We start from the raw sequence: 21,254 nt of genomic DNA, 5'->3' as shown, positions 1-21,254 counted from the left end.
GCTCAGCCTTTCTTATGGTCCAACTTTCACAGCCATACATTGCAACTGGGAAAACCATGGCCTTGACTATATGTACTTTTGTTGGCAGGGTGATGTCTCTGCTTTTTAGTATGCTGTCTAGATTTGCTATAGCTTTCCTCCCCAGGAGCAAGCATCTTTTAATTTCTTGGCTGCAGTCCCCATCTACGGTGATCTTGGAGCCCAGGAAGATAAAATCTGTCACTAATATTTACATTGTAATCCTATTTAAATTTACTTAGTGATCAGCCTTACTGTACTGTCTTCAGTGCAGGTAGGCCCATTTAGACTGCTATTTATTGATCTCTCCATGAGTTTTAATATATAAAAGCTTGAAGTTCTTATCTCTTCTTGCTTTTATTATAGACAATCTGATGAGACAGATTTTAAAGCAAGTTAGCTGGTGCTACTTGCCTAAAGCCATTCTGGTTCAGACTGCACACTACTCTTAACAGGGGAGTATGTGGTTTTTCTTATTTCAAAGTGTAATCCAGATTGACCTCACATAGATTGCTGTTGGTTTTTTTAATCTATTGGCAGTCCCAAGCAAAATCTGCCCACTATTGTGCCTGCAGTATGCAGATAAAGAGGATCTGCCATAGGAGCAAATAGTGATTTGCAAGGCCTGGTACCATAATGAAAGAGTACAAAAGTTTTAAAACCTCCTCAGCCAGATTCTACAATTATTTTTGATAAGAGGGGAAAAAAATATAAGTAACTGTTTATAAGCTATTTAAAGGAACATTTAGTTCATCCCTGGTTTGGTTTGACCTGCAATGATCCTCACAGCTGAGTAGTTTTCATGTTGTCCTTTGTAACCAAAGAAGAAAAGGGCTCTTGTGGCATCTTAATGACCAAGAAACAGAAGCTTCCTGAGGCAAATCCAGTGCTGTAATTCAAGATTCCTCACTACAAGGCCCATAAGCCAGAATAGACACTCGGTTTCCTCTACATTGCCAAGCTTCTTTCTATCTGATTCTCTCTCCAATAGGATTTCTGTCTTTTTTTCCTTCCTCCCCTTCCTATCTCAGCATTGGCTTTAGTTTTGTACACAAACACTCCCAATTGCCAACTTTATTCTTCTTTGCTGGATATTAGATTGGGCAAAAACTGCATTGCTAATTCATCTCCAGCTGTGCTGAAGTTACAGAATTAATAAACAAGTGGGAATTTAGAGAGTAGGGGGAAGTAAGAGAAAGTTTACCTGTCCACCGCACTGATTTTTTTCTCTTTGCAAGAGGTAGGTGGCCTGAGATGTCCCCAAGCAAAGCATCAGAGGACCTTGCAGGCAGTTGAGTTAGCGTATATCAGAAGAAAGAATTCCTTCTGGCTGATAGGACTGCCAGCAAAGAGAAAGAAATAGGAGTGTTAATGAAATCCCAGACCAAAGAGGAGAGGGGAATTTTGTTCTGAACAAGTGTTTAACTTACGGCCAACTCACTTTCATCTGGGAATGATGCAAATCATGGATACTTATGATTTTTTTTAAGGATGTTGGTGATAATACAGTTTTGCTTAAGTTCAGCTCAACTCACATGACTATGTGGCTATGTCTGTGTAGTTTAATCGGCAACAATGAAGTGGTCTTTGCCATTGCCTTTTTCAGAGATGGTTTTCAATTTCCTAGTTTTCTCTGTAGCCCTGGGATTTATTTCTTGGTTGATTTCCATCCAAGCATAAACTCGGTTTGACTCTGTTTCATTTTTTGAGATCAGCCCAAGTCAGCGAAGCACTGCTACCTCCTTGGGCAATTTAAATTAAACGAATTCAGATATGTCTTGAATAATTTGTTTTTATCCTCAGGATATAATTTGGAGAGCCAGTTTGGTATAGTTGTTAAGGCATCAGGCTAGAAACCAGGAGACTTTGAATTAGCTCTGTCTTAGGCACAAAACCAGCTGGGTGACCTTGGGCCAGTTCCTCTCTCTCAGCTCTAGGAAGAAGTCAATGGCAAACAATATCCAAAAACTGCAGGGACTTGTCCATGTGGTCACTAGAAGTCAAAAATTGACTCGAGGAACAAAGAGAGGGAGGGAAAGAGAGAGAGAGAAACTATAGATAACATTTAATTGAAAATGTCCTGAAATGAGGCAAATAAACATTTAGTTCTTTGTGGTTTGTATCTTGCCCTTGTTACTTTATAAGTAACAAATGCCAGCAAACATACGTGATACTCCTTCCTCCTATTTTCCTTACAACAACCTTGTGAGATGGGCTGGATTGACAGAAAGTGTCTGACTCAAAGTCACCCAGTTGGTTTTCACGCCTAATGTGGGACTAGAACTCACAGGTTCTCTGATTTCAGCACCTTAACCACTAGACAAAACTGACTCTCATTTTGTCATCTTCATCATTTCCAACATTAGCATTGAAAAGATATCAGCCGGCAGGTGCAAGGATAACCATCGAAAGGCTAAATAAATCATTCTGAGTCTGACAGACTGACTCAGCATAAAGCTGATTTGAACATAGACAAATTGTACCAGAGCAGGACTGCATGGATTCCTTTACATCATCCGGCCTTGCCATAATTATTTGCCCTCACTGAAATTTCTCCAGAAATAAATTGGGCTCTTAACATCTGGAAGCGTTCAAGGCCTGCAAAAAGTAGCTTGATCATGACCAGGCTGACCTTTGGACTCTACTCAAACTACATAGAAGTAGAGCAATCAACACTTGGCAAAACATTCATATCTATTATTTGAAACAGGAGCTGAGTAAGTCAGGTCTTCCTTCATTTTATGGATACGTTTGCTCATTACATGGCTGAAGAAATTGACATATGACATATGAAACAATCTTAGAGTCTCTCTCTGTTGTAAATATGCATCCACTGTTCCCCTCATTTGTTGATTATTTACTTACTTACTTACTTGCTTGCTGATAGAGGACTTATGGACCAGTCCAATCAAGTGTCTCTGAATGGCCTACAAATTCCCAAATCCTTAGTTTCAATCAGAATATATACATAATAATCAAAGATTAAAATCTAGATCATGTATTATAAAGCAAGCATATACATCAGGAATCAAATATTCAAAAACATAATTAAAAACAATTACTCATCCAGAAGAATAGCCATCACAACCCTGTTATTGGCCATTATTAGATGTTGAATATCTTGACACAAATAGTAGGAAACATTCATTTTTTAAAAAACCCTTTTTTTCCTCCATTATCTTGCTTTTTGAGTTTCTTCCATAACAGAAAAATCAGATTTTGATCATATCCAAGATCTTAGTTAGGAATGGGCCATAAAACCTGAGATGTAGACAAGCCATTAGTTATAATAAATGCAGATCAGCAAAATGATTTTTCAACCTGAATACTCCTAAATCTCTATTCCTCCATATACATATCTTGGGACTGCCTGCTCCCAAGAGTTCTATCCAACTAATTAGGCCAGGAAGAAAAAGCTGCTATGGATCCCCTCCTAAAAATGCCATCTACAGGGATCTTGGAATTGGGTCTTCTTAATCACTGCCTCCATCCTTTGGAATAGTATCCCCCTGGAGGGTCAAACTTAACTCAGTACTGTTGGCGTTCATAAATGTAAGTAAAGTATGGTTATTTCAGCAGCTCTGAACAGTAGTATAGTTAAGGTTTCTTGTCAGAAAACAAGGTTGTTACTTTGTCAATGGTTGCTGGTTTGATGTGCACATTTGTAGGTGTATACGTATACCTGTTTTAATTTTATTTACATATAAGTAGGACTGTAAACTGCTCAGACCTAGTCAGTTATTGGAGCAGCATATAAGCCTACTAAATAAAGGCATGTCCACATAGAGTCAAAAATAACTTTTTGAATTGACTTTTAAGGATTGGAGCTCTCTTCTTTTCATAGAATGGACAAGATAAAATTCTGGTTTGACTAGATACAACTATGGTCAGTTGACATCCATAATTGTGGAATTTTCCACATCAATATAAATCCACTTTTGCAGATTACTTCTGAAAATTCAAGAAAACTTTTTGAGTTCTTCAGAGTTCTTCTCTGTCTATTTCGCTCTTGTTTTTATTTTCACAAAATACTTAAGAGTATAGTCTCTTGGAGAACAACAACTATCTTCCTTCCCAACCTTCCTTTCCATCTTCAGGGAGGTTGAAACCTAATTCCCACCAAGGTGTCTCTTATTTCATGGTATGAATGGCATGACAATAAAGTACCTGCATACCTGGCTTGAAAAACATATTCAGAAGGTCATGGTTGCTCATCACCTTGGAGAGAGGTATCTTCTACTCATGAAATTTGCATTAATGGCTTGGAGGAAGAGGTGGAAAGAATGCTTATCAAATTTGCAGATGACATAGAACCACCTGGAATAGCTAATGCTGTACTGAATGGAAATAATATTCAAAATGATTTTGATAGGTTGGAATATGGGCTGAAATGAAATAAAACTAACAGAGAAGAGTATTTAGTGTTTATTACACTTAAATAATAAACTTCAAATGAACAGATATAGAATGAGGGGGCTTGATTTAGTAATAGCATCTATGTAAAAGATCATAGCAGCTTATAGCTGGACCATTTCTTTGTCCCTGTTGTATAGTGATTTGGCTCACTGTATTGTTTTCTGTTTCTTCATGCTGTCCATCAAATGGTCATCCTGATTTTTTTTTTCCAGATCAATTCAAACCTGGCAGTCATCTGGTTAAAATACCTGTGATTGATCTCCTTTGCCTCCTGTTTCTAACTCTGGAATCTAAATAACTTTCTGGATTGTTTAAAAACATCCTCTCAAAATTTGAATTTCCTATTACAGATTTCATTTAAGTTGAGATATCTTTAAAACTTTCTGAAAGTTTTTTTACACTGCTCAAAAATCCTTGCCCAAGTAATATGTTCTGTCCTTTCTCCCCCTCCACTCCCAGTTTGTGTCACATGGAAAGACAGAGCCAGATGAAATTCTTGCATTACCTCCAGCCACGAATTGAAATGGATAATTGTTTGGAATGTTCAATGTCTTAGTCAATATTTCTCAACCTTGGCAAATTTAAGACATGTGATCTTCTATTCCCAGAATTCTGGGAGTCGAAGTCCACACGTCTTAAAGTTGCCAAGGTTAAGAAACTCTGGTCTAAGTTTTATTTGTCCACCAAAATGACCAGGCTTAAACCGAGTTTCTATTTGTCACACTAGATCTCCCTTTTATGTAATTTAAGACCTTATTCTTTGAAAGTCTGGTGTAAGTAATAAATGGGTATTAAACACCACTTTCATATCCTAAAGTCCTCTGCTCACAAACATTTCCTCACATAAATTAACAGTAAAGAGCATTGGTAACATATTTTCAAGAATGGGATTTGCCCAATAATTTTTAATTGCTGAGATCTGTTGCCCAGAATATCATCTATGGACTTGGTTTCACCCCATTCTGGGTGATGATATCACCACCTCCTTTTTATCAAATCCTTCAGCAATCTCTTCTAAAATTATGGTCATTTAATACAGGCAAGAAATATTATTTAACCAACGTGCTAGATTTATTAGGAAATTACCTTGAAATAAAGTACCATTCATCATCCTTTATCATTATCATCTTATCCTTTTGCTCATTGTATGTGTGCATGTAAAATTATACTTTTTTCTGAGTTGGTGAATTCAGAATATTATTAAGAATTATTGTAAGATTGTTAAGTACTTTGGATTTGATCCCCAAAAGGTCCTTCAAAGTGTAGCATTTAGGAAGAAAATGCAGTGTCTCTCTAAAAATACTTTGAAGCTAATTCAAGAGCTGGTTTAAGCCCTATATGTCTTAGGCTGTTGGTATCGCAAGATCTATATAAATTGAGAATACAAAAAATGCCTGTTGCAGGTATAGTACGAGGAAGATCAAAAGTGGGCATTCCCTATGATGTTTTCCATCCTTTGGAACTGGCTAGAATGCCAAGAAAGTGATATTAATTTTTGAAACTATAATTAATATATATGTGTATTTCTTTTACTGTATATTGTGTTTTGTTTTTATTGCAATGGATTTGGTATACTGCTGGAATTGCCTTGATTGAAACAATCAAGCAAGCAACCACATCTTTTCCTGAGAGCATGTGACAGCTGCCGAGGGTAGCTTCCTGTCCAGGAAAAGATACATGTGGTGCGACATTTGCACTCCAGAACAGCTTTTTGGAGTTGGGCCCACAGTGCTATGTAACTAACTACTACTGATAATGGTCTATAATGAAATCAACCGAAGTAGGATTAAGACTTCTTTTGACTAAAAATGAATGCAAAAAAATAAAAGACTTCATGTGCAAAATAAAAGTGCAAACAATAATAATTGCATTTTTAGATGAAAGGCATGCTTTGACTTTAAAGCATTTCCCCATACTTGATATTTGCAACTCCTATTAATGTAACCAATGGTTGGGATAGTGAGACTGTGGCCCATGAATCATGAAAATAGGTAGGGAAGAAAGAGAAAGAAAGAAAGAAAGAAAGAAAGAAAGAAAGAAAGAAAGAAAGAAAGAAAGAAAGAAAGAAAGAAAGAAAGAGAAAGAAAGAAAGAAAGAAAGAAAGAAAGAAAAAAGAAAGAGGAAGGAAGGAAAAAAGAAAGAGAGAGAAAAAAAGAAAGAAAGAGAAAGAAAGAAAGAAAGAAAGAAAGAAAGAAAGAAAGAAAGAAAGAAAATACATCCAAAGAACTCGACATTGGAGAATGAAAGAATATAGAATGCTTTTAAGAGTATCCCCTTATTTAAGTACAACATAACAGAATTCTACACACAGTTACCACCTTGAGTTTTATGATTGTTGAAGAGGATGACACCAACCTTTCAAAAAATTTCTGAAGTCCTCATTAATGTGCTTGATCAAAGTATTTCTTCCCATCTAATTATCACGCAAGATGATTGGTCAAACATCTATTTTATCTTTTAATTTTATATGACCCTTCAGGGTCTTTCCTATTCTTGAATCCAGTCTTTTGGATAAATTAAGAATTATCATGTTTTTGAATAAAGTAAGGATTATCATATTTCTTTCCACCCAAATGTTCTTTCCTTTTCAGTTCTTTGTACCATTACACCTGATTTTTCAACAGTAGCTCACACCATAATGCATCTCACCATCACAGGCTATCAGACTGGCTTTGTTTTCCTAGTTGTCTCTTCCCCTCTTCCTCCTGTATGTGTTTTGCAAGCACAGAGATTTCTCTTGTTATTTAATGTTTGTGCAACACCTAATCATTGTAGACACACTGGTGATAGCTATAGTGGCAACAGCAATAATAGTGGCCATGGTACATAAATAGTGCTTCTATTGAGCCAGTATTCTGAATAGCTAAACCTGGAGTAAGTTATCTTGTAATCATTTTGCGCACAGCTTGCATTGTGTAAAAAATAACAGAGCGCCCATATGTGTCTTTTTCTTAATTCTGTAACTGGTTTAACTTAACAGACACATTGAACACAGTGCCATACCAAAAAAAGAAAACAAAAAAGTGTATCCATTTAGCTAGTTTCATCAATTATGCCAATAACACCATTACCCTGACACCTTCATGCCTACAATGATGGCCTTACTGGTGTGGTTAATAAAATTTTGATAGATATATTATCTGAAGTCATGATATTGGCAAGAGCATCTTCTCCCTTGGAGCAGGAATCTATGGCTAATGATAGAATAGAGAAGATTAATTTACTCTGAGGCTGGGCTTTTGATTTCTGGAAAGCTAGGGGATGGGGTGGCAATGATGATACTATTATTACTGCTACTACGACTACTACTACAAATTGTCTAGTAGGAGTTTTTGCAATGCTTCACTAGCTGCTTTGTCAGAAGCTTAGCTGGCATTATAAAAATAGAGAAAAACAGGGAGAAAGTGGCTTGCCCACGAATCTTATCCCCTAAAAGGGAAGTTGGATGCCAAATTGAAATTCCTGCAGGATTTCTGATAGCAGTGAGGGAATTGAGAAGCCCACAATTAAGCATATGGGCATTAAGATAATTGTCAGATCTGTTGGCGGACATGATAGAAGACAGATGGGTACGAATCAGCCTCTCTACTGCAGCACCCTGGGAGAGACAATTTGATGTTTTACCTGCCTGAGCTCCTTTGCTGTGTTTGTCACTAAACGTGCTGCACAGCACCTTACTGACTGTTAAGTGTTTTTTTTGTATATACATACAATATATACCTATGACAGTGCCTCGGCGCCCTCTAGTGAAAAGCTACAAGGAAACCTTGCCATAATGTTTAAATGCCTGGGTTTGTTTCCAGCATCTCCCCAAGTTATTGATAGGAAACCCAACGGCTTCTTGGCTTGTTTAATTTAAAATGGTCCTCTCTACATGTTTCCTTCCTTCCTCCTCTTGCAGATTGGGGCTCATCGTGAAGATGCAGTTGGCCTCCGCGGCAGCCATTCGCTTGTGCCAAACCAAGTTCCTGTTCCACAGCTGCCAGTGCAGTCTGCAACATCTCCTGACTTAAACCAGCCTCAGGATCCTTACCGAGGTACGTACAACAGCACCGCTTGGTCCTGTGCCTTGATCTATATAATTTATACTACCCAATCTATGATAGCAGGTTTCAAAAGTCAGGACAGTTGTGTGGGACGAGTGGACGTTCTTTATTCAAGCCACCTCCCATCTATCTCCCTATAGATGGAGAGGTAAACAGGTGACAGCTCGCCAGATGAGTTATAATGTGGCTTGTTATAAATTACATAACTTATTACATAAATTATTAAAGGTGGTATGTTAAAACCTAATATCCTGGTGTGCACAATCATATTTATTTAGCTCTACACTTAAATAATTCTTTCTGAAACCCAATGAAGTCTTCAAAAAATTGCCTCACATTGAAACTGGGATCAAAATAAAGCAGAATATTGATTGTTTCATTGAATGATTGGATAAAATGTAATAATCATGCCACCATCAAAACATCTGGGAAGGTTGCAGATAGATGGTGATTGCCTGACTGTAGGATATTGCAGTTGTCGTAAGTGCAAGATGGTTGCCAAACACCCAGCTTGCAATCACATGACTGCAGGCATTCTGCCATGATCATAAGTGACAGCCGATTGTAAGTCACGTTTTTCAGCACTGTTGTAACTTTGAATGGTTATACGTCAAGGCCTGCCTGTAGGACTTTCAAAGGGAGCTGAAGCAGACAAACAGGACTGCAATTTGTGGTGGGGTGTTGATGGGAACTGTTTGTTTTCCCGTTGTTGGGGTTGCCTCTCTGCATTCTAGTCAAAATGGTGGGAAATAATGTTGCTGAATATTAACCATTGGTAGCTACAGAAGAGAAACCATTCGATCCATAGCTTTCCCATACTTGCTCTAGAACAGGGGTAGGCAACCCTGGCTCTTTCATGACTTGTGGACTTCAACTCCCAGAATTCCTGAGTCAGCATGGCTCAGCATGGAAACCTCTCTCTTTCCCCTCAGCATGGCTGGCTCAGGAATTCTGGGCGTTGAAGTCCACGAGTCATAAAAGAGCCAAGGTTGCCTACCCCTGCTCTACAAGAACAAATAGGAATTGCCTAATTTCCAGTTTCCCCTAACATTTTTACTACTCCAAAGCAGCCAGTCTATTCCATAGATACAAATGCTGGTATTGTTCCAGACGAACAGGCACAAATGAAACTGCTGAGAGACTTGTTTACAAAAAGAGATTACTTTATTCAAGGAAAGTGCTGTAGAACAGAGGTTCTCAAGCTAGTTGAGGACAGCAGTGGTGGTGGTGGTGGTGGTGGTTACCTTACTTTACTTTTAAATGTTGGGGGAAATATTCTCACTCGCTTTCAGCGAGTTCTTCTTGTTCTTTTGGGGATTATCAGATGATGAGAGGATTAAGGAGTGCAAAACAGAAAAAAAACATGTGCGTTGACTATGACTTTGTGAAACCTACTTTCAATGTTAAAGAAAGAAAGCAACAATAATAGAATATGAAGTGTCTGTTCATCTCTGGCTATAGCTCTGGAACTTTCCTAAGTGAGATGTGAGAAATACTCATGGAAGACTTTTCTTACATGAGGTGCCTCGCTTCTTTTTGCCCTTCCCTAGAAAAGAGCAGAAAGAAACAAGCATACTTCTAGCCAAAATACTGCTCCTACCACAAACTGTACACTAGAGACAGCTGGAAAAATGTTTTTAGTAGGAAACTATTTTTTCTTTAAAAACTATTTTTTATTTTTTTATTTTATTTTATTTTTTAATAGTTTACTTTTGAAACTATTTAAAAATAGCTTTAAAAGAGTCGTGATGGCGCAGTGGTTAGAATGCAATATTGCAGACTAACTCTGCCCATTGCTAAAAGTTTGATCCTGACCAGCTCCAGGTTGATTCAGCCTTCCATCATTCCGAAGATGGAAAATGAGGACCCAGATTGTTGGGTCAATATGCTGACTCTGTAAACCGCTTAGAGAATGTTGGAAAGCACTATGGAGCCATATATAAATCTAAGTGCTATTGCTATTGCTATTTAATAACTTTCATTAAATGGATTTTATTTTTATTTTATTTTTTTTTTGCAATACAAGTAGGTTGTTAATGTAGCACCCACACTATTCTTAAACCTTTTTTGCTATTTGTGATATGCATGTTCATATACGTTTGTATAAACGCCCGCATACAGACCTATCCTTTTGTTTATATCTGCACAGGCATGACAACTGGACTTCAAGGGCAAAGCATATCTTCAGGGAGTTCTGAAATCAAATCTGATGATGAAGGAGATGAGAACCTTCAGGATGCAAAATCTTCCGAGGACAAGAAAGACGATGACAAGAAGGATATCAAATCAATTACTAGGTCAAGATCTAGGTAACCGTATATAATAGTGTCGCTTCATTTAATTCCTTTATTGGATTTTGATGAAGTGAACAGAACAGGAAGAAACTCTGGAGTTTTTTTCCTGTTGGTCAAAATCAAACGAGAATCTCATAGCCTTTTCTGGAAGTACTAAAGAGTATCTGTTTGGATGCGTGTACTCCAGAATGGTTGAATTTGGGGAAAGGACGAAATTTTAGGCAGAACTATATGGACAGAGCTATATAGGCTTAAGTTGGAGCTGGTTTCAGTGGTCTGATGTACATATGAAAACAACACAGAGACAAAAATTTTAAGCAGATGCCATTTTTGTAATAATTATCTTTCCCAGTGGAATAGACATGCTCCTATTTTTTTTTAAAGAACATAACTGTAATAACTGTAAACTGGATAAATCAGGGTAGCTTGTCCAATTTAAGAAGTAATTGTTAAGATGATCTAAGGCACATTGCCAAGGTTTGGAAAGAAACTGAATAAATTCATCAGCTCTTGTTCCCAATAATAATTTGGAATCCTTATGTAGACCATTGTTTCTTGCTTACCAGCATTGATGACCACAGTATGCAAGATTCTTCTTTCATTACCACTGACCCTTATTTTCTGCCTTATGTTCTTCATAAAATATATTGATTTCGTCAGCAAGAATGCTTCTGAACCCATCTTCTATTACATTCAGATTTTTGTCTGAATGACAGAATGGTTGTTGAGTATTAAATAAACTAAATTCTCCTTGTGTGTGGATTTTATGAAATGTAGTGGAATACAGAGAAGTCTCAGAAATAAATACAATTTTTTTAAAATTAATTTAATAGAAACCACTTTGCACTTAGAATAACATTTTGCTTCTCCAGCATGCAACTATTTCAATCTCTTGCATTCAGTGGCTGAAGGAATCAGTAATTCAGGCAAGAACTATGAAATAGCCTTGAGAGATTCCCTGATGCCTGAATGCATAAAAATTGTATTTTAATTTCTACGTGTGTAAAATACTACATGATATAAATCCCCATAATGCAGCAGACCTAATGCCAAAGAAGTGCTTTTCAGTAGACTGTAAGAAGTATCTGCAAGGAACTTCAAACTGACTCATAATAGGGCAATGAAATATATATGTATGTATGTATGTATATATGTATGTATATATGTATATATCATTTTATCTATATACATACATACATACATACATACATATATATATATATATATATATATATATATATATATATATACACACATATGACTGTATAATTAAACCATTTTAATTCAGATTGGTTAATGCTATTGTCAAATATTAACTGTTCATATTTATTGCATGTTTGTTGATTGATTCTTGCTTTCAAGTGTGCTCTGAGCATGAAGGAAAAATACAAATTGGAAAATAAAACCCACCAATCATCATTTCCATCATCATCTAGCTAGATCCTAGAATGTCTTTGGGTCATACTAGTTTTTCTCTTAACTGGCTGTCTGTGGACTATACTTCATTACACAAATACAGAAATTAAATAAATAAATAGAAGTTCTGCATCCAGTTTTCCAGGGAAAAGGCAACACTACGTGGACAAAGGCCAATTTGGTTTCTGATATTGCTCATTATCAATAGAAAACAACATTTGTAGGTCAGGGTGGGACTGTGGGGTCCTTAATAGTCTATGAGCTTGGTTGTGTTCTTTCATTATCTGACTAGGTAGCATCATCAGTGCAATGCATTAGAGAGCCAGATGGGTCTAGCGGTTAAGGCACCAGGCTAGAAAATGGCAGACCAAGTCCTGCCTTAGCCATGAAAGCTAACTGGTTGTCTTTGGGCCAGTCGCTCTCTTTCTCAGTGGTTGTGGAGAAAGAGATGGAAGATATGTTGGATATGTTCACCACCTTGAACTATTTGTAAAATAATAAAAGTGGGATACAAATAAAAAGCAAGAAGACTGTAAGAAAATATCAGAGAGCATCAAGGACCCCACATTGCTTATTATCCTTCTACTAACTTCCTAAATACACTATACATTTTGTTCCTTAATAAGCGGCATAATTTGTGGCATTTGAATGAACATATTCACTGCAGACACAAACAATTATAGTTATGTCATTTACAAATGAGCTATAAAGCTCAAGGCATCATATAACAACAACAACAATAATAATAATAATATGGAAGGTACCTTGGAGGTCATCTAGTCCAACCCCCTGCTCAGGCAGGAAACCCTATACTATTTCAGACAAATGGCTGTCCAGTCTTTTCTTAAAAATTTCCAGTGTTCACAGCTTCTGGAGGCAGGTTGTTCCACTGGTTAATTGTTCTCACTGTCAGGAAGTTTCTCCTTAGTTCTAGGTTGCTTCTCTCCTTGATTAGTTTCCATCCGTTGCTTCTTGTCCTGCCTTCAGGCGCTTTGGAGAATAGCTTGACTCCCTCTTCTTTGTGGCAGCCCCTGAGATATTGGAACACTGCTATCATGTCCCCCCTCGTCCTTCTCTTCATTAAACTAGACATACCCAATTCCAGCAACCGTTCTTTATATGTTTTAGCCTCCAGTCCCCTAATTATCTTTGTCGCTCTTCTCTGTACTCTTTCTAGCGTCTCAACATTTTTTTTACATCGTGTGACCAAAACTCGTGGTGATCATATCTCCTTCCAAGCCCACACTTCAACCCCACCATACCTCCTTGGGTAGCTCTCCCTGAAGTACAGTTACTGATCTAAAGTCTTTCAGTGAACTGTATGGCTGAGTGTATATTTCAGACTTCCTTAGGTTAGTGCTTATCTATATGCAGACTTCACTATTATAGAATTGCCATTTCTGATTGTCACTGGCATATCAAAAGCAAAGAGAAAGAGCCATAGGTTAGCAAGTATCATTATTTCCAACTGTGCCCTTTTGCTTTGGATTTTAGCAGGCTCCTCTGTACAAAGTTTTACATCATTTAGACATTTGAGATCTCTGAGTTAGCTGCAGGCTAAATTACCTGTTTAGCATCATATAAAAATCGTACAGAGAACAAAAGATAAAACACTAAGGTTAATAATAACTAAGATCACTGTGTATGTAAAAGCATATGCATGTATTTAAACAGCAACCTTAATTCTTGTTTTAATGTATTTTACCTATTAGAGCTTTTCAGTGCCTTGGGTTTAATTCCAGAAAGATTTTTTAGAATGCCTAGAGGCACACTCATGGCATCTGATTGCATCCTGTTAAGCAGATGTGTCTTTCCAACTATCCTGGAATAATATGTTGCTGCTTTAAAGGGTTGCAGAGAAGGGATACCCTTGTATTCCCATGCATTCTGAAGCACATTTTTTGCATCAAATTTTAAGACCTGTTCAGAACAATAAAAGTTTCATTAATTTATCACAATGCAAAATGCAGAAATACAAAAAAAAAAAAAAAGAAAATAATGAGAAAATAGGGGAGGTGAGTAAAGGAAAAACTGTAGGGTAAACAGGAAAAAAAAAAGCATTAACTTTCTATTCTTTTGGGCGCAGTAGAATAAAATAATAAAACGCAGCCTCAAATTTTTCCTTTTACATAATAATATATATTAGCCATTTCTATAAGAACAAGCCTATCTAATCAGCAAAACCCAAAATCAAAGTTTCATTTTTTTCTACCTTAAGCACAAAATCCAAAATCAGTTTCCAAGTAGAAACAAAATTAATTGTATTCTTTTTTTTTAATCAAAGCAGTCAATTTAGACATCTCTGCTAACTCCAACTTTAGCAGTCATTCATCCATTGTGGGAATCAAAGTATCCTTCCATTTTTGTGCATACAATTTTCTTGCTGCTGTCAGCATACATAACATCAAAGTTATATACATACATACATACATACACACACACACACACACACACACACACACACACACACTGCTTATTGCATTCAATATGACAGATACCAATGAAACTATGTATTGGCATGTATGTTTTTTTTTTAAGTAAAACATTTTGTTCGTTCAGATTTAGTTGGCCTTCTGCCATACTATTCAATGCAGCTACAGTTTTACATTCCTATGTTCCTTTTAGCCAGACTCATATTTTGAAAGAGAATAACATGTTGATAAAATACCTGAAATTTCAATCCCATTAGAAAATCCTGTGCTATGTTTCCTTCTCAGCAATAATGATGACGAAGATCTTACTCCAGAACAAAAAGCAGAGCGAGAGAAGGAAAGAAGAATGGCCAACAATGCCCGTGAGCGCCTGCGTGTCCGTGACATCAACGAGGCTTTCAAAGAGCTGGGACGGATGGTGCAGCTCCATCTAAAAAGCGACAAGCCCCAGACCAAACTTTTGATCTTACATCAAGCTGTAGCAGTTATCCTCAGTTTAGAGCAGCAAGTCAGAGGTGAGTTAAGGCTGATTTTATCCAGTCGTTCTGCAAATCTCAATCTCATTCAGATGTTTTGAAGAAAGACTGGACACCTTTGATCTTGGGAGTATGGTACGGATTTCTGCATTTCACTAATGATGTGGGGATGGATTAGATGCCTCCAGGTCATAACGATGCTTTGTTAAAACCTTGGTCTGAGCTCATACAGGCCAGGGCACCACTATGCTATATAAACTGCTATGAAAGGATCGTCCTTCTGTTACAAAGTGGTATAATTGAAATGACTAACCTTGAAATTTAGTCTGCATAAGACAGGCTGGTCTTGCTAAAAAAAACGCTTGGATCCCAAGAAGCAAGTCCCTGATTATAAGTCATTTATAATTCAGTTATAAGATGGGGGCATTACATGTTGAAAGTGGTTAGTGGACTAGGAAGAACATCACCTCATAGTATTCTGGTTTTAACTTATTCAATTTCTATTTATTTCATTTTTAATTTTTGTATCTGTGTTATTTTATGACATTTGTAAGCCGCCCAGAATCACATGACAGTGAGATAGGCACCATATAAATTTAATAAAAGAATAAAATGAAATAAGTCCGTATCACAAAATTCATTGTGAATTATGTTGTCAGTCCAGTCCAGTCCAATGATTAGTATTACTCCAAATCCCTAAGATGGTTAGTATGTTTAGTAGATAAATTATGTTGTACATCTAGCAACTGGGGTCCCAGAGCTAAGTTGCAATGATTGAAATAACTTTAAAATTCTAATTTGAAGTAACAGTTGTTCAGAAATGCAGGTGAATCTCTGACTTGAATGTCACAAATTGAGATGGACAAGGCTTGGAGATGAAATGAAAATATTTTTTAAGTGGAAAATTAGCCAGAGAAACGAGATTCAGAGAATCAAAATTCTTTCTCAGTATAATGGAGATTCCTGGCCAGTTGAAGGAAATGACAGCAGGATGAGCAAGATGTTATACTTGAACACACAAGTAGCTAGGCCATAAGCTTTAAAGTTTGTTTAATGTTATCTTAAATTTTGGTTTCACAGAAAGAAATCTGAATCCTAAAGCAGCATGTTTGAAAAGAAGGGAAGAAGAGAAAGTATCTTCGGAGCCTCCTCCACTTTCTTTGGCAGGACCCCACCCTGGGATGGGAGACACATCTAATCACATGGGGCAGATGTAAACAAAAGGAAAAAAGGTACATACATCTTGACCAGTCTCCTCATAGTAATAATAATAATATCATGGCTATTAGTTTCTTTAGAACAATTATAATTAGGGGAATTAACATCTAAAGACTATTTCTTTCCATGAGAACCAGTTTGGTGCAGAAACCAGGAGACCGTGAGTTCTAGTTCCGCCTTAGATACAAAGTTCACATTGACAGCCATTTGCAGCATCCTGTGATCAGTTTGCAATGTTTTTTTTTTTTTAGTTGCTAGACTTTTTTGCAGGTTTATGGCAAAAAACACCCATTTACTGTAGGAGAGTAGATTCAGACTTACAGTAAAATGATTTGCTTAATGACCACATGTTTTGGACATAGGAACACATGATTCATTTATCAACTGCTGTAAAAGGGTGGAAAAACCTATGACCATAACAACATACAACTGAAATTCTGGTCACAATTGTGGTAGTAACTATCTGTAGTCTCTTTTTCTCAGCTCTAGGAGGAAAATGTTAAAGATAAACCACTTCCAAAATCTTGCTAAGAAAACTGCAGGGACACTGCAGGCAGTCAAGATTGACTTAAGGCAATCAAAAACTTTCCATAGTCATCAATTCTATAGATAAGAATCTTTTTTTATTCAATATTATGTTTCTTCTTAATTTAATACCCCATGTGACTTGTTTTTGCTACATTCTGTTTTATTTGTTAGCTTCTCTTTTTTTTCTTAATTATGTGAACAACCAACTCCACCCCCCCCACACACACACACCCCAGTCAGGTCTTTATATCCCTTTATTTATTGCTTTGTATTTTCTCATATGGGTTGAAGTGTAAATAGTGAGCAGAAGAAATCTAGACGAGATCAGACATGATCACAAATTAGGGACGTGTTTGTTTCTTGTTGCGTAGCATGAAAATACTTAACGAACACGGAAAACACGGCTACAAAAGGTTGGCTACACACATTGGATCCTGCCTGCATTCTGATACACAGTGATAAATAACTGCCAATTTGAATTTGAATTTATTCAATGTTCCCCAAATTGCCCAAAACTCTTCATAAAAATGTCCTATTTATATGATATAATGGGAATAGATTTATAGGTCAGGACTGAGTCAACTACCAGATAACTACCAAATGAGTTACAGGAAATTCAGAGGGCTTTATAGATGAGGAACAAGAAGACGGGAGCTAAATCCATTTTATTTACCTGAATTTCTTTACTGAAGGAAATTTGTTTAGTGACCATTCAAAGTTACAACAGCACTGAAAAAAAGGGAGTTATGACCCGTTTTCACAGTTACTACCGTTGCAGCATCCTCATGGTCATGTGATCAAAATTCAGGCACTGTCCCAGAGTCATCTCACCATTTGTAACCTTCCCAGCTGACTTCCAACAAGCAAAGTCAATTGGGGAAGTCAGATTTGCTTAAGAACTGCATGATTCATTTAACAATGCATTGACTTGCTTAACAATGGTGGCAAAAAGGTCAAAAAAATGGATCACCATTCAATTAATAATTGCCTTGCTTAGTAACAGAAATTTTGGGCTCGGTTGTGGTCATAAGTCAAAGACTACCTGTACTTTGTTTTATTTATTCATTTATTTAGTTTATTCTGCCCAAAGTCACTCAACTGCCTTTCATGCCTAAGGCGGAATGAGAACTCACAGTCTCCTGGTGAATGGCCCAACATCACCTAGCTGGCTTTTGTGCCTAAGGCAGGACTACAACTCACATTCTCCTGGCTTCTAGCCTTAACCACTAGACCCAACCGTCTTGTAAAGATTTAAGCATACACTCAGTCAGCTTATTCTGCCTCTGTATTTTGAACCTGAAGTGTGAAAATCTTCCACATGTCTTCAAAAGGGTAATAAGTCTCTTCATCTGGGTGATAGAGTAAGGATTGTTGAGAAACAGCTTCAGAAGCCTTTTTTAATGCTATATATGTTGTTATGAAAAAAATTAAGAATAATCAAGATGATTGCATTTTGGCTGATCGAAAATTTTTCCACTTCTTTCACAGGTCCAAGTTGCCACATTTTCTTCACGTAAACCAGAGACCACTTCCTTAAACAGCTGTATTATCTTAAAAACATATAAACACTTAACCCTCCCCCCCCTTTTTGTAATATAATGAGACAAGTCTGAGTAGTTATGAATCACAGACGCAAGAGATTTCAGCATTCCTGATTTTGAAATAAAGAAAAAGTGCAACTTGAGGGACACCTCTTATCAACATATCATTCGGAGTGTTTCAAGCAGTATGTTGACAAGCTGTAAATGCACAGCCAGGAGACTGAATGGCAATCTTCTCCACACTGTGGGACAATGCATTTGTGCCTAAACTTCTTTTGGAAAAAAAAAAAATATAATTAATTTGTAAGTCTGAAAAAAAAATATTTAATTTAAAAATTGTAAACTTGCAATAATGAAAAGTGTACTTCTGAAGAAAAAAAAATGAACGTTTTCATTGGTGTACTAGTCAGCTAGTGTTTATACTTACTGGATATTAAAAAGGGAAGCACTGCTACCCTAATATTTACAAAACCAGCAAACGTCCTAATGAAAACTGAAGTAATGACATTAGCCATTCCTTAGGGTAGGAGGAACAGATGGATCTTATAGACCTATGACAAATACAAAACACATGGACACAAACACACATATATAAATATTATATAAATATATATATAAATATATATATATATTAAAATTAGTGAATATGGTAAGCTTTGTTCATTTGTTTCCGACTTTTTGCTCCTGTAAAAAAAAAAAAAAGTACTGATTAACTTTTTTTAAGAAAAAGATTTTACTGTAAATAAGTTTTGTTTCTGTTGACGTCTTCTTTCTCTTCCCCCATGGCCCCCTCAGTTCCTTATTGTAACCTGTAGTGCCAACTCTGTTGCTGGAGGGGCCGTCCAGGATGAACTCTTCCCCCCCCCCCCGGGGTTGCTTATCATGCATACAGAAAAGTAGCCAGTGATCTCTTGAGTCCTCTGGGGAAAATACGGGACTAGATAAGGTATGTCTCATGTTGATAAGCGTAAGCAGATTGCTGAGACCTCCAACCCCCCCAGAGCAGGTGGGGACTATGGTTTCCCAGAATGCTGGGGTATGGGTTAGGAATCCTGTGGGGCTCTAGTCTCTACCCTACAGTCAACACGAGTTTGGAAAAAAGAAATGGCCCAGGCAATCGAATTTTGGGGTGGAGGGATGGAGGATTCCAAATCATAACTCTTGCTCTCATTAGACCCTATTTCTAAGATTTTCAGAGGTACAAGGTTAGAATGCTACAATGTTACCACTGTGCCTTCCAATGTTTATATCATCAAAAAAAATGTAACATAATCAAAGGTGGCTGTGATTTAACAAACCAGTAGAAATGTTAAATTAATGTGTGTAGCTTAAATACAATATGCATCAAGGCATTTCAGAATACATGGTCAAAGGCGGGGTGGGGGGCAGTTGCTAGTTGTATGAGAGTTTGATTTGAAAAAGAACATTTTAAAGGGTATTCCTGAAATATAGACCATATACTGCCTCCTCCATTCATTAAAAAAAAAATGCCAATATCCAACCGTTACACAGCATTAGAACAAGCCTTACCCGTTCTAAAGCATTAAGTTGCACTTTCTTAAGGAGGAGGGAGTAGAACAGTATTTTTCTGGCCAGTATGATCCAAGTTTTTACTTAACGCATATACATTATAGCAAGTATAGGTCAAGCTTACAACAGCAACTCATCCAATAATTGGATTTCAGGGCATCTAAGCCCACAGTGAATCTTCCAAAGATTTACTTTGGGACACAGAACAATTAACTGACATTGCTCCCAGTTCAGTCTTTGTCAGCATCTTTTTGTCTCTGGTTCAAGCTCCTGGTTTTTTTAAAAATAAAAATAGCCACGCAAACTTGGCATGTTATTTTTAAATGGAATCTCCCTGTTTGAATAGATTTTTCCACCTATCAGCACTGAGTAAATGCCATATACCGATTGAAAATGGTCTAGACCTTCCATCTGTTCTCCTGTTTTGCCAGTTACATAGTAATGAAAAAAATACATTTGTAAATTTTATGCAACAAAATGGCAAACGTATCATTATTTTGAAATTGTGTATGTAAAAGTTATATTTTTACATGTAGACTCTTGTTATTATGTGTTTTAATACATTGTATCAAACTTTTGTTTTTTTTTAACTGTGGTTGAAACAAAATCTCATTTAAATGAAATAGTGAGAAATAAGAATCTTAATTTTATGTTACTGAAAAACATAAAGAACAAATGTGGTAGTTTACCATGTGAACCGCCCTCTCCATATCCATAAACATTTTGATTACCTGTGTGTGTTGAAAATTGTAAATATGTTCAGTAGCAGTAAAACTTTTAAAAATACTATTATTTGTTAATAAGTTTCTCAAATGTGGAGGTGGATTAAGCTCATAAAAGAGCAGAGTCTATGTAAATTGAAATCAGAACAAGAAAAGACTATATCATTGCAGATGCCATACTTCTAATAGAGCAGTGGTTCTCAACCTATTTAATGCCGCGACCCCCAACCGGTCGTAAGTTGAGGACTACTCAACCGGTCGTAAGTCGAGGACTACTCAACTGGTGCAGCACCGTTTGCAGAATAGGACTTTTGGCGGGCTCAGCAGGGCAGAGACAGCCTGGACAATTCCTATTGGCTTTTGAAAGCCAATAGAATTAGACTCTATTCAAGAGAGTCTATTCTATTGGCTTTCAAAAGCCAATAGAATAAAAGGGAGTAGCACAGCTAAGGAAAAGGGGGGGAGGGAAATGGTGGACTGCGTTGTTTGGCGACCCCCATGAAATGGTCGTTCGACCCCAAATGGGGTCCCGATCCACAGGTTGAGAACCACTGTAATAGAGTATGTTTAGATGAAAATGTTTGTCTTAAACCTAATTTTTTTAGTACTGGTATTTT

At 36.9% G+C, this 21,254-nt stretch overlaps 1 protein-coding gene across 17 annotated transcripts in view; it reads left to right on the top strand.

Moving 5' to 3' along the window:
• Window positions 1-20,701, top strand: part of TCF4 (transcription factor 4) — a 393,712-nt gene extending 373,011 nt beyond the window's left edge. For 12 of the 17 annotated variants that reach the window (XM_039322003.1, XM_039322006.1, XM_039322002.1 and 9 more), the window contains 5 exons: window positions 8,336-8,471; window positions 10,630-10,789; window positions 14,908-15,137; window positions 16,179-16,330; window positions 18,333-20,701. In XM_039322003.1, the coding sequence (XP_039177937.1) occupies window positions 8,336-8,471; window positions 10,630-10,789; window positions 14,908-15,137; window positions 16,179-16,315 (663 nt within the window). In that variant the 3' untranslated portion in view covers window positions 16,316-16,330; window positions 18,333-20,701. The remainder of the gene's footprint in view (window positions 1-8,335; window positions 8,472-10,629; window positions 10,790-14,907; window positions 15,138-16,178; window positions 16,331-18,332) is intronic. The other 5 variants (XM_039322001.1, XM_039322010.1, XM_039322000.1 and 2 more) reach the window with 1 other exon arrangement.
• The last annotated feature ends 553 nt before the right edge of the window (window positions 20,702-21,254 follow it).

This window comes from Crotalus tigris, unplaced genomic scaffold (genome assembly GCF_016545835.1).
Source record: "Crotalus tigris isolate CLP2741 ecotype Arizona unplaced genomic scaffold, ASM1654583v1 scf7180000023830.6690815, whole genome shotgun sequence".
NCBI classification, from domain to species: domain Eukaryota; kingdom Metazoa; phylum Chordata; class Lepidosauria; order Squamata; family Viperidae; genus Crotalus; species Crotalus tigris.
The sequence above is the reverse complement of the archived record's forward strand: the minus strand, read 5'-3'. Positions and strand labels throughout refer to the sequence as shown.